The 13,926-nt window shown below is 40.3% G+C and overlaps 1 protein-coding gene across 4 annotated transcripts in view; it reads right to left on the bottom strand.

Moving 5' to 3' along the window:
* Positions 1-13,144, bottom strand: part of ACBD5 (acyl-CoA binding domain containing 5) — a 30,603-nt gene extending 17,459 nt beyond the window's left edge. The window contains exons 1-5 of one of the 4 annotated variants that reach the window (XM_039705518.1): positions 12,785-13,144; positions 11,524-11,644; positions 10,058-10,130; positions 6,323-6,434; positions 6,162-6,194 (exon numbers count right to left, since the gene is read on the bottom strand). In XM_039705518.1, coding sequence (XP_039561452.1) covers positions 6,162-6,194; positions 6,323-6,434; positions 10,058-10,130; positions 11,524-11,644; positions 12,785-12,860 — 415 coding nt within the window. In that variant the 5' untranslated portion in view covers positions 12,861-13,144. The remainder of the gene's footprint in view (positions 1-6,161; positions 6,195-6,322; positions 6,435-10,057; positions 10,131-11,523; positions 11,645-12,784) is intronic. The other 3 variants (XM_039705524.1, XM_039705533.1, XM_039705540.1) reach the window with 3 other exon arrangements.
* Between the last annotated feature and the right edge of the window lie 782 nt (positions 13,145-13,926).

Below are 13,926 nucleotides of genomic sequence, written 5' to 3'. Positions count from 1 at the left end.
TTTAGTCTTCCTAAACTCTAATATAACAGCCTCTCCTCATTTTTATTTTTCTTTTAATATACTCCAAAAGACTACAGCCTTGTTTTGTCAGCATTCCTCTCTCTGCTTATGTGCTTTTCAAGCTGTTACACTCCAAGAGATGACTCTGTATTTAATAAAACAAAATTAATCAACAATACTCACATCTTTATTTACCACTAATAAACATTAAAACAATAGTCTGTGGATAAGAACAAACACAGAAAACAGCAACTTCTCAGACATTCATATTAACTTGTGAGTACAGTATTTAGGATTACTGACTAGTCAGCCCAGACCTTTACACTTTTCAGTACCTTTTCCCAAGGATTTTCAGAATATGTGCCATATAAATAAGGACACCAAGTTTTGGAGTTGACTTGGATACATTTCCCTCCTCCCTGATGCTCCTCAGCCTTCTGCAGTAGAGACAACGTGCCTGGGATTTCGTGGCAGAGAGAAGCCCAGACAGAAGAGCAGCTGCTCCACAGGCAGTGCCAGCCCTGGCAGGTTCCCCACAAAGGCCCTGGATGTGCAGGGCCCCCAGCACACACAGCTGGGTTACACAGCACGTGTGCAGCAGGACAAGGATCCAGGCTGGGCCAGCTTTCTGTCAGCACCTCAGCCAACTGCGAGAACGAGCATGAAGAACAGCTGCTTCTTAGATGTTGTAACTTGAAAGCACAGTAACATCATTCCAGGATCCAGGATGTCCCCAAGCCTGGTACTGCTTCCCTCTGGGAGGAGCAAAATTTGCTAAGCTCTTTTCTGTGCAGAAGAGATAAAGTCATCTTTTGGAACTTTCACTTTGCACGGCAGCTAGGAAGGAACATTATTACACTCTTGAGTTTTGTCCCAGAAAATACAAAACATGAGAACAGTGAACTCAGAACCCTATAAAGAAAACTGAATTATGCTGGAAAACAACACAAGGCCATGTAGCTGAGTCACACATTGTAGCAATCAAAAATTGTTTTGCCCTGTACCAGAAAAAAACAAAAATGAAATAACATTAAGGTCATATTCTCCTGCCATCTGCACCAAGCCTACCATCTGAACTGCTTTTTACAAAGGCTGTATCAAACACAGCCTCAGATGTAAAACAAATGGCTTTTCTATGCATCTTAAAGGCTATAATTAATTATTTTTGCTACACAAACATGGAACACCACTCTGTATCCACTGGATACTTTTCTGACAGCAATCAAGACAGGACTACCTATATCTGACCTTCCCCAGCCTCCCACACCTCCATCCACTGCTCCTTTGTAGCATGTCTTTGTAGAACAGAGCTCTGAGAAATACAGATTCCAATTCTTTCATCACAAGATGTTAACTAGAACAGGGCAGCTAAAATATAAGACACCAGAATTATCTGGCAAGTGGGTATATCTTCTAAATTATGAAACCTGAAGAGCTTTTGACATTTACTTTCCATTTTGTAGGGAAATCTTGTCTGGCTGGAAGGAAAAAATCCAAGTTCAACAACCGATTATGCACTAAAACTGTTACTGTTGACTCAACCCAGCATGAATCACAACACAGACAGGCTTTTCTTTCCATGGAAGAGAATGTCTCATAGCTCCCTCCATTTACAAAGAAACAATTTTTAATCTTACATTTTACCATTTGGATACTTTGCTGCTCACCCTGTGGCAATATGTTTTCTGATCACTCTGTATGAGAGGGGAGCTGTTGAAATACTCAGGCTTAGAGCTACACTGATGCTGTGCCCTGATTTCCAGCACTGTTAGACAGCACTGACATAAAGCCATCAGCTTGAAGCCGAGTTCACAAAGGAGGCTGAGATTTGGTGCATAAAGTGCAAAGCAGGTATAGATTGCAATAGGACAAGCCATGGCTTGTTGAGTTACTGATTCCACATCTCACTGAGATTCTCCACTGACTGGCACTTGCTGGCCCAGCCCTTAATCTTCTATAATAATCCCATCCTGCAGCAAGTGCTGTAGAGAATGTTCTGGACACTTCTGAAGGCTAAGATACTGAGATTTTAACAAAAAGTATTTGTATAGTAAGTTTCACAGTAGCCTTTCTCAGCATCATTTTGTAACCTTGATTATACCTGTTAATTTATAATTGGAAACTAGAAGGGGAGAAAAGTTTGAAGGATAGGGTTATAAAAACCTCACTCCCCCACACACCCAGCAGCTCCTCCTGCCACAATGCAACTCCTCATTGTGGTGCAGCCATTAACAGAACCTAATAAAGGACTGCAGTTCAGAGCAACACAGATTTTAGCTCTTTTCCCTCTTTTTATGAATGACTAAGAAGATTCACTGACAGAGTTCTGTAAAAATCTTGGTGAAGAAAGGTGGAAGGAAAAGGAAGGAAATCTGTTAAGCAAGTATCTTTGAAGTCAAAGAGCCATGAAAAAGTGAGCTTATGAGGGTGTTTCAGAGCAAAGGCTCACACACACAGAAAGAGCCACCAAATACCCCACTAGGAAGCAAAGACACTGAAAACAACCTGAGGAGGTCTTTGAGAATATAAAACTATTTGAACAGACAAACTACTCATATGCAATCTAAAGAAACACAGTTGGAAAATATATTGTATTTTATGAGTAAGAAAAGTATTTCTACCTGAAAAATAGTAATTAGGAACAGACTCACTTTTTTCAAAGCTGATCCTGTACTAACTACTGTCTTTGAAATACAAATGTTTACATGTATTTGCTTGCTCTAAAAGCACACAGACCTCAGTGAGTATTGCCTTTTAAACCTAGCTCCCATATCAAATGCAAAAAGACACCAAGCAAATTGTTAAACAGCTGTGTCTGCCTGTGAGCTGGGCCAGCCTCTGCCATTCACACAAGCAGGGCTCTGCACGGGTTCCTCCTTCACAGCCTGTGCTGCCATCAGCATATGACACACACCTTGCTTCAGCAGACATCACCCAGTGCAACTGCAACACAGCTGGGAGAAAAGCTTTCAGGAGAGAAACAGTTCTCAGGAAGCCAAGGTATACAAGTATAATAATGATGAAACTTCCTACAGCCTCTGCAGTACCTAACTTCTTGTTACTGGAGGCAACATTTGGTTTTCACAAAGGTTTACTAACACCACTACTAGTCAGCATGCAGGCAAAGGGTCATCTTTATTTGGTAGAATTTTAGAACAGATTAAATGCCTTTTCACAAAGCAGAAAGATTATACAGAAAAATTCTACTGAACACCTTGTAAACAATTTCCAGATACTTTGCTTAGTTGTTCAGACACCTTAACTTAGTGTGGGTGCCTGTCAGATAGGGATTTCCTCGCCCCACTTTTGGATTTACTCTCATTCTGAAAAAAGAAAATATCCACAAACATTCTCTGGGAAACATTCTGAAGGATGAATTGGTTCTGAAACTCTCAGTATTTTCCACCCCGTATCAGATCACTAGGTGCCAATCCTAGCCCACCTTTGGCTTCTTCAGCTATTACAAAACAAGAAAACTTGAATGCCCATTCTAAAAAAAAAATCACATTTACTGAGCAGTAGTGTTTTGAAGCTTCTTTGCCTTTTTAACATTGACTTAGATTTCTATCAGATTTCTTGTGCATTTACTAGCAAGTGCAAAGAAGTTAAATTGCTACTCTTCTAAAGCACCCATCCACCTTATGTGTCACTCTACTATTCCAGCAGCTACAAACAAGTCTTTCCATAATTCTGCAAGAGTTACATCTTCCCTTCTGCAGTGCTATGTCAGCTAAAAGCCTACTTTCTTCTTTGATATCCAGTCTATCATGTACCCAAAAATAATTTATCAATGACTTAGTCTATGAAGAAGCACTTCATACCTGTCAGAAAGACACTACTGACACAGCTTTCCAGAGAAGTCAAGCTTCTCACACAGCTGCAGGGTGACCTTTCCAAACACTACCCAAGTTACATGCATTCAAAATAACTCTTAGATTTGCTCAGCCTATTGGAGTGAATTCTCTATTTTTCTTTCTTTACCAACACATTCAAGTCAGGATATTTGTAAACCATGGATCCAGTAAGTTCGTCCTCATTTTCTAGTAGATGTTACAAGTCATTTACTTCAATGGTGGCATGTCAGACTTCTGTGCTCTTTATTAAGGACCCACAGGCTCTATTGATTCAGAAAGGCAGTATTTCAATGGTTTGTATTTAACATTTTCAAAGAAATCACAAAGACTAGAAATGCAATTATAAAAGGCTATACATTTCTGTTGAGGCCAATCTGCTAGAGACATTAGACAAGCCGTAACTGATGTATGCTGAGCTTACAGACAATTCTCTTTCACTAATTCAAGAAACTGTTGATTTTGAGGCAGTGGCATACAATTCCTAAACAATCAGATAATGATCTGCATACAGATTAAAGTTTATGGAAGAATAAAAGGCAAATTCAAAACAGAATGGACCAGAAGATGGGGGTACAATATGAAGCAAGGTAGTCAAGAGAAGGGTCTCAGTTTTCAGAACATACCAACTGCCAGCCCCTGAAAAACATACCTTCCACAGCAGAATTTACAAACTGTAGGGGTTTGGGGATGAGGAAAGAAACAAGACTGGATAAACTCACAAAATCAAAACATAACCATATGTCAATTTTTAACAGTATTGTCACCAGTGTTTACATGACGTCAGACAGACTTGGGCCCATAGGTTCTATTCATTGGCGTGTATCTGAAAGACTGAAGGTAATCATGCTTCTATACTTCTATGGAATATTTTGGTATCTGTACTGTAAACAACAATAATTATTTCCAGCTTCACTTTTAATCAGGGAAGTGGTAAGAGCACCAAAGAAAGGGCTTCAACACCTTAAATGCAATGGTAAAGTTGTAACATACAGACTTTGTGAAAATCTGTCCTAATTTATTGTGGCATAATCAGATGTTGCACCTGTAAGCAGTATGAATGATGACATATCACCAGAATTATTGCAATAATGACAGAACAAGGTAAAGCTGAAATCTGCTGTTCTGTTTAACTTACACTGCCTTACCCTTAAACTGCCTCTTTAAAAAACAAGTATGCTAGATTTGTTATGGAAACAGGAGCAGTTCGACTTCCATGGTTCTCTGTGTCATTTTTTAAAGAAGTGTGGCTTCTGGCACTGTGCCACAGACACAAGTCCAAGTAAATCCTTATTACATAGATCACTGACCTGAATCTACTGATACTCTTACCCACCCATCAATCCAGCTGTCAGGCAAACCTATTGCATCCCACACATGAGGTATACACAACTTCAGTTGAGAAAAAAGTCACACCCACTTTCAAAATTGCCATGTAAAAACTTCTACCACTACTTGTCCCCCACAACAATGAAAAAATATTTCTGTTTCTCTGAGGCTTGATAATAAAACCACATTCCTTTAAGGTAGGGGGAAAAAAGCCACACACAAAAGGCAATTTAACCAGCTGACTCATGCTTCTTAAAGACATTAACCAATTTACACGTGCAATGGATTTAGTTTTGAAAAACAGTTTCAAGTTTTGCCCTGCTGCATTTCAGTTTTTAAATGTCATTTTAAGCCAGATTTAAACAACTGTAAGACTTATACAACAGCCTTATGAACACATTACCTGTAACATAATAATTGGTATGATCAAAACATTCTCACAATGGTATTGCTAAATAAAAATCAACACTGATTTTGATGCAGCTGTGAGACCACTAGGTTTGCCACCTGTCAGTAATTTAAAATGTTTAAATATTCCCTTCATGAAATTGAGCCTCAGAAAACTTGAGAAGGCATGATTTAAAAAGCATGATGTTTGATTGTCAATTAAAAAAAAAATTAGATTAGATGACAGAGCTGGATTACCAGAACTGTATTCATTTTGACAATCCACATGTACATCAGAACGTATCAATACACATTAGTTGTTCATTTTCTTAATGGAAAGGCACAAACTAGATTTAGTTGGGAGAGTTGTTTTGTTTTAAATACTCTCCTTTCTTCAGGCATCCTTCAGCAGCTCAAAAAGCCTGTCAACAAGGACTATGTGCAGCTTCCTGGACATAATGACCTCAAAAGTAAAATAAAACAAAACCCAGCCTAATGAGGTGGCAAGCCCAGAAGTCCCAAGTGTAAGCAGGAAGTTCCTACAGCACCAAAACAATGGAAATGATGGTTTTACACATAATTTATTATTCCTACCTTCCAAATACTTAGAGACTTTATCCATTCGAACTGCCATATGGTAAAGAGAATGAACAAAGAGATGCAACATTTAGCTTTTAAATCATTTACAGAAAACAAGCCCCCAAAATCATTGAGTTATGATTATTAGAAGTACAAAGAAAGTTATTTGTCCGAACCTGATGTTAGGTCAGATCCTCTGTTCTTTTTATCTTCTACTATTTCATAGAATGGGCCTATTACTTGTAGTAACTCTTCAACTTTGTCCGTCATTGGCATACTCTCAAGAATCTGCACAAGTACAAGACATGAAGCATCTTATGAAACAGCATTTCAATGATTCATTCATTCATTTCAACTGATTTTAGAAACTGCTGGTTATTGTAGAACTCATTTCATTAAGTCATTAAACTTTTTGTTCTGATTTTTTTTTTACATTTTTTTAATTACAAGAAAAAACATAAAACTAAGTAATTGAATAAGAATCTTATATTAATTTTTTTCAGGTGAAGATGAAATGAGAGAGCTGATGCATATGCCAACACTAAAACTAAGCCTTGACACAGTATTTATTAGTAGACTTTGGAATCCATTATTTCTACAATTTTGAACTAAACCATCTCAAAGTTTGACAGCCTGCTGTTAGCCAGTATAATTGTTTTATAGACAAGTCTTTCCACAGAAAAAATAAAACAAAATTCTTTTTTTGTCCTAGAGGATACCTTTTCAAACCCTGTCACCTTCAATGGAACGTAATGAGCAGATCAGAAGTGCTCTACTAGGTCCTTTCTAAGCCCAAACAAAAAAATGGACACAATACTGCAAAACTGAGACAGGACAAAGACCCACTTAGAAGAAGAACAAACTAGAACCAAGTTCTGCTCTTGAAGTCATTTAGAGCATTTCTTCATTTTAAGTTACAAAAACACTACCTTTGAACATATGACAGGAATGCAAAATCTCAAATCTAAAATAAATTAAACAGAAGAAATTCAATAGTTGGATACTATTTTTAAAGCATCTGGTATTATTGTCCCGTTCTAGTTTAAGTCCTTTCAAACAAGCTTTTTGCCAACAGCTTTGTTCCTCTTTCATCCTTCACATTTTCAGTTACCATATTTTAAAAGTGGCAATAGCTAGAGGTAAAAACACAGGCTGAAGCAAACTAACAGCTACAGTGCACCTCTTCCTCCAGAAGGGTATCAAGAAGGCAACAGATGAAGGTACATGCTGCCACAGAACATGCTGCTCAAAGGCACCAAGCACACCAGTGTGCAGTAGGAGCAAAAGCTGCAGTGTTATTGCACAGAGCAGGAGCTCCAGGCTGGCTAGCACCTAGAGTCAACACTTGCAAACCAGTCAAGGATACCAAGAGACAACAATTCTATCGACCTGCAGTTTCACTGCCACTTCTCTGATCTGCTCAGTGTACCTAATTCATTCTCTCTTTGTTAGGGAGAAATACTCAGACACACAGAGCTGGATATGAAACACAGATTGAACAGTTTTGTGACTGCCGAGTTTTTCACTTCAATAATGTCGAAAGAAACAAGAAGGCTTTTCTAGAATAAGGCTTGCATTTGTTATGTATTTTTTTCTATAGTCAGCTTTGTAAACTGTTCCATACATGCATTCCTGTGATGTCTGCACATTACTGCTCTCCATGTATTCTAAATGGACCTCAATATAGTCTGTGCTACTTATAGCAATTCTTAGAATTTTTTCTAACTGCTAGCTTTCAGGTGAGCACAAAAAGAGAAAATACTTTTACCAGCAAAAGTAACTGCTTGCTTATTATAGCTAGGCTTAATAAGCAATCTCAAAATGAAAAATAAGTTATTAGGTATCTTGATTTACTGTTTTCCTTGGGTACCACACAATTCATATAGAGTCATGTTTTAAATTAGAAACACCACACAGTGTTAACACTTCATGCTAAGATATCACTTATTTGTAATACATAACAAAACAATATATCTGAAATGTAAACAAATTAGTTTAAACAACATTGCAAAATAAATTTCAGAAACACTACCTGAAACAAACTAACTAAACTGAGCTCAGGTGCATTTTGTTTATTTTAACTAAAAAGAATACATTTGGTCATCTCTCACCAGCATATCAAAACCTCACCCAGACACATTCCTCAACTGTGATTTTCAAGGTTATCACACTAAGGAGTGAAAAAAAACCTAAAACAAATTTGGAATTTTGTGACAAGGTCATCTGATGTGTGTATAGCCCAAACATAATGTGCAAATGCCAGGGAATACCCCAGGGCTGGGGGAATATGGCAGGCTTATACACCCTTAAACACAGTCCTGGGATATCAGCATACAAGTGGGTTTTTGCTCCTCAGACATGGATACCCACACAGCAACAGCAGACCACAGTGAGTCCATGAGGATTAGTGAAGTATGTGCTGATAGAACAACGCAGTGGATCTATCTGAAATGCACTTCCATTGACATTGCAAGTAGAGTCAATTGGGATGGAAAAGCTGAAGCTAGTATTCCAAATGTGAGAGCTGAAACAGCACCAAAACAGGGTAAACAGATTCCCCAGTTTCAAAGCTAAGCAAGGCAGGAAGTCATCTGCTCTCCAATCCCTACACATAATCCGCAGAGAAGAGGAATATTTGTGGTTCATTAGGGTGAAGGAAGTAGACTTCCTTACAGGAGGCTTACTAGAGTTTTTTAGAACAAACATTGCAGTTTCACTTGGTTTTAGTGTCCTGACCAAACTAGTTACTGCACTGAAAAAAACCCGTAAGGCAATCTACTGAAATACTGACACATACTGAATTCAGAATTTGAAATGAAGCACTAAAACCTTGTGGCACACATTCAAAGGAATTATTAAAATGTAGTGGGATTTGTAATCAAACAAACAGTATTTGGCCTTCTGTGTTTTCTGCAGCTGCTTATTTTCCAGTTTAGAGCAGATACAGTAATAGCAGCAGGAACTAAATTACCAGAACTACAGACAGGAAAAAGAACAGTAAATCAGACTCCAGCTCCTTGCCTAATAAAAATTTTTGTTGTATCACCCATTAAACAGATTCAGGGTTTGATGTCAAGATAGTGGCCTTGGAAAAAAGCAAGTGTATTTGGAGTAGAACTTTTTCCCTTTGACTCAAACCTCATTATAATAATAGATTACAATTATACTTTTGTTCAGATTGATAGCAAATAATCTTTAAACTGGAAAAGTAATCTCTAAAAGTTTCAGTGAAGAGGGTTAGTTAAGAAATTACATGAAACTTAGCTCTGTTTACTTTAGTTAATGCTGCAATTCCTGCTTAATATGGTAACTGACTGCTTACACACATCTATTTGAAAACAGAGCACACTACTCAATGTTAATAGTTTCACTGTAACTATAATATTCATGGAATATTTTCATAGCAAGTACAGAAAATTCAGGTTGTTGAATTCTTCCTGAAAAACAGAAAATTATTAAGTTCACATCTTGGATTATATTCAGGTCTCCAATCATGAGAGTAAGATCTTTTCTCCTGAAGTCCTTCTGGATAGTTGTTTTAGTCTCTCTTCCAGGATAAAGATCATTTACCTCTCTCAGCTCTAAGAACTGAGGCAGTGTGCAGTACAGGTTTTTTTCCTTAATGCCCCCTTTACCATGATTTCAACACTGGACTTTCTTTAGCTCTGTCATTTAAGCTTTGTATCAGCTAGAGCTCTCATGTTTCTCTGAAAAGAACACAAATTCTGTGTTTTGAAGGAACTTTGTAATCTTCTTTTCCCTGCAGGCCAAACAGACCAGTACTGAAATGTAACAGTTCACACACGGGATAACTCATTTGGAGCTTGGCAGCAGTAGTCAGCAAGAGCCTCCTCACATTCCTCTATTTCTGGAACATTTTTTCTAGAAAATTCCTTCATTAGTAAACATACCTTCTTCATTTCATCAACATAGGCTATCATGGCTTCTTCTTTGGACATGTTTCCCAAGGCACTCCAAGCATCCCTAGGAAAGAAAGACACATACACCTTCAGTATCTTCAGGGCATACTGGATTTTTTTCAACTTGGCCTTAAGTAGGTCAGTTATGTAATGTCCAAAGTTTCTCTGATACGAGTAAAATTCAAGAATGATTCACATCATTTTTTAAGTACAAATATATAATTTGCTAGGATAATCACACAGTGGAAGAAGCAGCAACAAACTGAACAGACTAGGACTGAAGAATTCCTCACTTGACTACCTACGATTATGTACCCAGTAAGCTGTAAATAAGCTCAGATAAAAGACACACACATTACCCTTTTGACTAAGTTGAGTTTAAGATCCTCTGCTGTATAAAACAAACAGGCCCAGACACTTCAGCCAGCACTTACAAACAGCTGTCACTGAGGTAGAACAAGCTACAAAAAAATCTGTCATTTCTGAGTTTAGCAACCAGGGAAAGACACAACAGCCTAGTAGGCAAATAGTTACCACAGCAGCTACTTATGACCTAAATAAAATCTCTCCCTCTACAACTCTGGAAGACAGCAAACTCTAACCAAATTTATCAGTATTGCACAAGGCATCTGTCAGAACACAGACTGCAATAAAACAATTCCTCTTGCAGATTATTTGACATTCCAGGGTATTTGTCCCACTCACAGAAAACCACCAAGGTTGGTGGCTCACATTCCAGCTACAACCAGCCAGGTGGATGAAAGCCCCCAGCGTGATGCAGTCTATCCCCTGCATCAAGATTCCCAAGACCACCATGACCACAAAGACAGCAATAATATTTATTCTTCAGGACAAATCATCATTAAAATACTATAAGCAAAGCAGTCACATTGGCTTTTCAAACAGAACTTGGCAATTTGGTGAATCAGAAGTCTTCCCAGGCCAAGGCAAACACAGATAGTGGGAAGACCTGCCACTGAGCAGACAAACCAGAAAGACATAAACCCAACCTCCCCACCAAGAGCTCAAAGCTGTATTAGTGGTTGCCAGTGAGCACTTATTTACTCCAGGCTCACATCACACAGGAAAACTCGAGAAGGAAGAGCTCCAGACACTCCTCCATATCACTCATTCTTCAGAGCACCTAAGACTTCATTTTACAACATGGGATAAACACTGCAGAGGTACCATGATGGTGGTGGCCCAAGAAAAACCTGCCCACCTGCATAATCCAAGGGAATGTTTCCACCTGCAACTCTGAGAAGTGATCAATTATCTGAGTTAGAATGTCAGAATATAACAGAAAATTAATTCAAGCATCAAAGGTTGTAAATGTTCTTTTTATTTAAAGAAGAAAGAAACTCTCTAAACTCTTTCTTTCTGCCTTCTACTCCTCTAAACATCTCCACTCCAAACATAAAAAAAATTCCCCAAAACAACAACTCATGAAAAGTTACCATTTGTATCTACCAATTGGATCCCAAAATCCAGGCCGAGGAATGTTACAGGGTCCTTGGGTTGCTTGCTTATAAAAGCTATAGAACTTGAGCATCATTTCATTCGTTGGCTGGAATGAACCTAGTGAAAACATTTTAAAATACAATTAAATTGTCATCAAGAATATTAGGGAGTATTTGACAAGCTTAATGGTTCTGTGAGAAAATAGCCTGCAGCCTGTTACAGCCTGATTCACAGCAGTACAATATTAGCCAACAGAGAACATCTTCACCTCATCTACCAAGAACCAGCACCACTGAAAATATTTACTGTACAAACAACAAGTTTCAGATGCAGTTTAAAGGACTATAACCTTTCCTACTGCTAAGGTCAAACTCCACAATTAGAATAAAAAAAAAGGTAATAAGTAACATCAAGCCGATGTCCTTTCACTCAGTTTAAAGGGACAGGTTTAGCTTTCAGTAGAAGTATCTTGCAATTCACCTTACTGTTAACAAATGTTAACTTACTGCAAGTTTCCAGAACTCAAAAAAAAACCCCAAACACCAATCCAAACAAACACAATTAACCCAAAACACAGCCTTCTGCAGTGTTTTTGTTTACCTTAGATATGTGATTTGTTACTTTCAGTAACAGTTTCACCCTACCTCCCGATTTGATTTTCTCATCTTCCTTCGTGGAACACACTTTTGTACAGGTAAAAAATGTAAATATAAAACTCTAACAGCTAGCATAGAAGATTCATAACCAATCCATTAAATCAAGTAGCTTAAGGCTGGATTCTAATAATTAGAATTTACAGTGACGTTTACCTCAGAACCTCAAAACCATCAGATTTTACTTTACACCAGAATTAATGATGCATGTAATAAACAAATGTTTTAAAAATTATCATAACTCTTATAAAAAAGATAAGTCCTGGGGTTTTTTTTACTTTTCCATTTTGTTAACTCTTTCAGCAGAGAGGAACTCACAGTAACAGCTTTGTTAAAGCAGCTTGAGGATTTCAGGGAGGCTGAAACCGCGGGGAGCTGACAGATCCCCCGCTCCAGGCTCCCGACTGAGGAGCTCCCGGCAGGGCTCAGAAGGCCCCGGAGCCGGCGTTCCCCCCGGGAGGCGGGGAGCAGCACCAGTGCCGAGCTCTCCAGCGGTTCTGCAGCCCCGGCCCCGCCGCGGCCTCGCCCGCCGGGCCCTGCCCGCTGCCGGTGCCCGCCCGGCACCGATGGCGCCGCTGCCGCCGGACCCCCCTGCCGCACTCACCATTTTTGGGCAGGCTCTGGATCACCTTCACGGCCGCCTCGAACCTGGTGGCGTGCAGAGAGCCGGTCTCGGCCATGGCCCCGGCCCCTCACCGCCTCCTGCTCGGCTGCCGGGCCACGTCCGGCGGGGCAGGCTCGGCTCAGCTCGGCGCCCCAGCCGCAGCCGCCTGCACGGGAGCGGTGCCGGGAGGAGCCGGGCCGTACCCAGCCCCAGCCCCAGCCCCGTTCCCGGCCTCGGCCCCGGCCCCCGCCCCCGCGCCCTCCCCTCCGGCGGGGCCGGGACAGCCCGCCCAGCACCTCGCACCGGCCTCGCCCCGCAACCCCGCCCGGCCCCGCGCTCAGCCCACCCCGACCTCCGCCCCGGCCTCAGGCGCCCATGTTACGTCTCCCACAGCGGCTCCCTGCCCTTCCCTCCTCCCGCACCGCCCCGAGGCCGCGGGGGCACGCCGGGAAACGTAGTTTCTTTGTCTCTCCTTCCTCTTCCTCCCCTCTGCTTGTATTGCTGCAATACGGGAAAATTTCAAAACGTGCCATTGCCATATTCCACCCGTTTTACAGACCTCAGTTATCTCCAGGACACCTATCACCTCACAGCCTGCTGTGCTGCTGCCTCCCCTCCTCACAGCCGTCCTCGTACCCACACCTAGTCACACACAATTCACTTAAATTACCGCTGTAGACACATTTTTTGAAATAGCTTTAATGATTCCTATTTCCATTAAAATTTTAGGCATGCCTAGAACCCAGGGAACAACTATTTCCATGGTATCCAGAGATGTGGGTGAATACCAGCACAGTAGTACCAGTTAGCTCGGTAGCTAAATAAATGAATGGCCTTATTCAAAAGCGCTGCGCATCCAGCACTCTGCAAAGTCAAACAAAAGTATGCTAAACCAACTGCTTTTGTAGCAAATGGAATAATTTACCCAGTGAGCCACAGGATGAATTAACAGCCCCACTGAATGGAATTGAGTCCAAAAACTTGGCATTCCAGTCAGTTCATTTATCTAGTACACAATATATATTTTAAATTCCTCTGAAGGCAGTTGTGTGCTCGCAGTGTATGCCCTCTGGTGGGAAAGAAAAGCTCCAGAGAGAGGGAATTAGAGCAGATGAGCCCCAGCTCTGCTGAGCTAGTACATT

The sequence above is a fragment of the Passer montanus genome, unplaced genomic scaffold (genome assembly GCF_014805655.1).
Source record: "Passer montanus isolate IOZ18808 unplaced genomic scaffold, ASM1480565v1 scaffold10, whole genome shotgun sequence".
Lineage (NCBI taxonomy): Eukaryota > Metazoa > Chordata > Aves > Passeriformes > Passeridae > Passer > Passer montanus.
The sequence above is the reverse complement of the archived record's forward strand: the minus strand, read 5'-3'. Positions and strand labels throughout refer to the sequence as shown.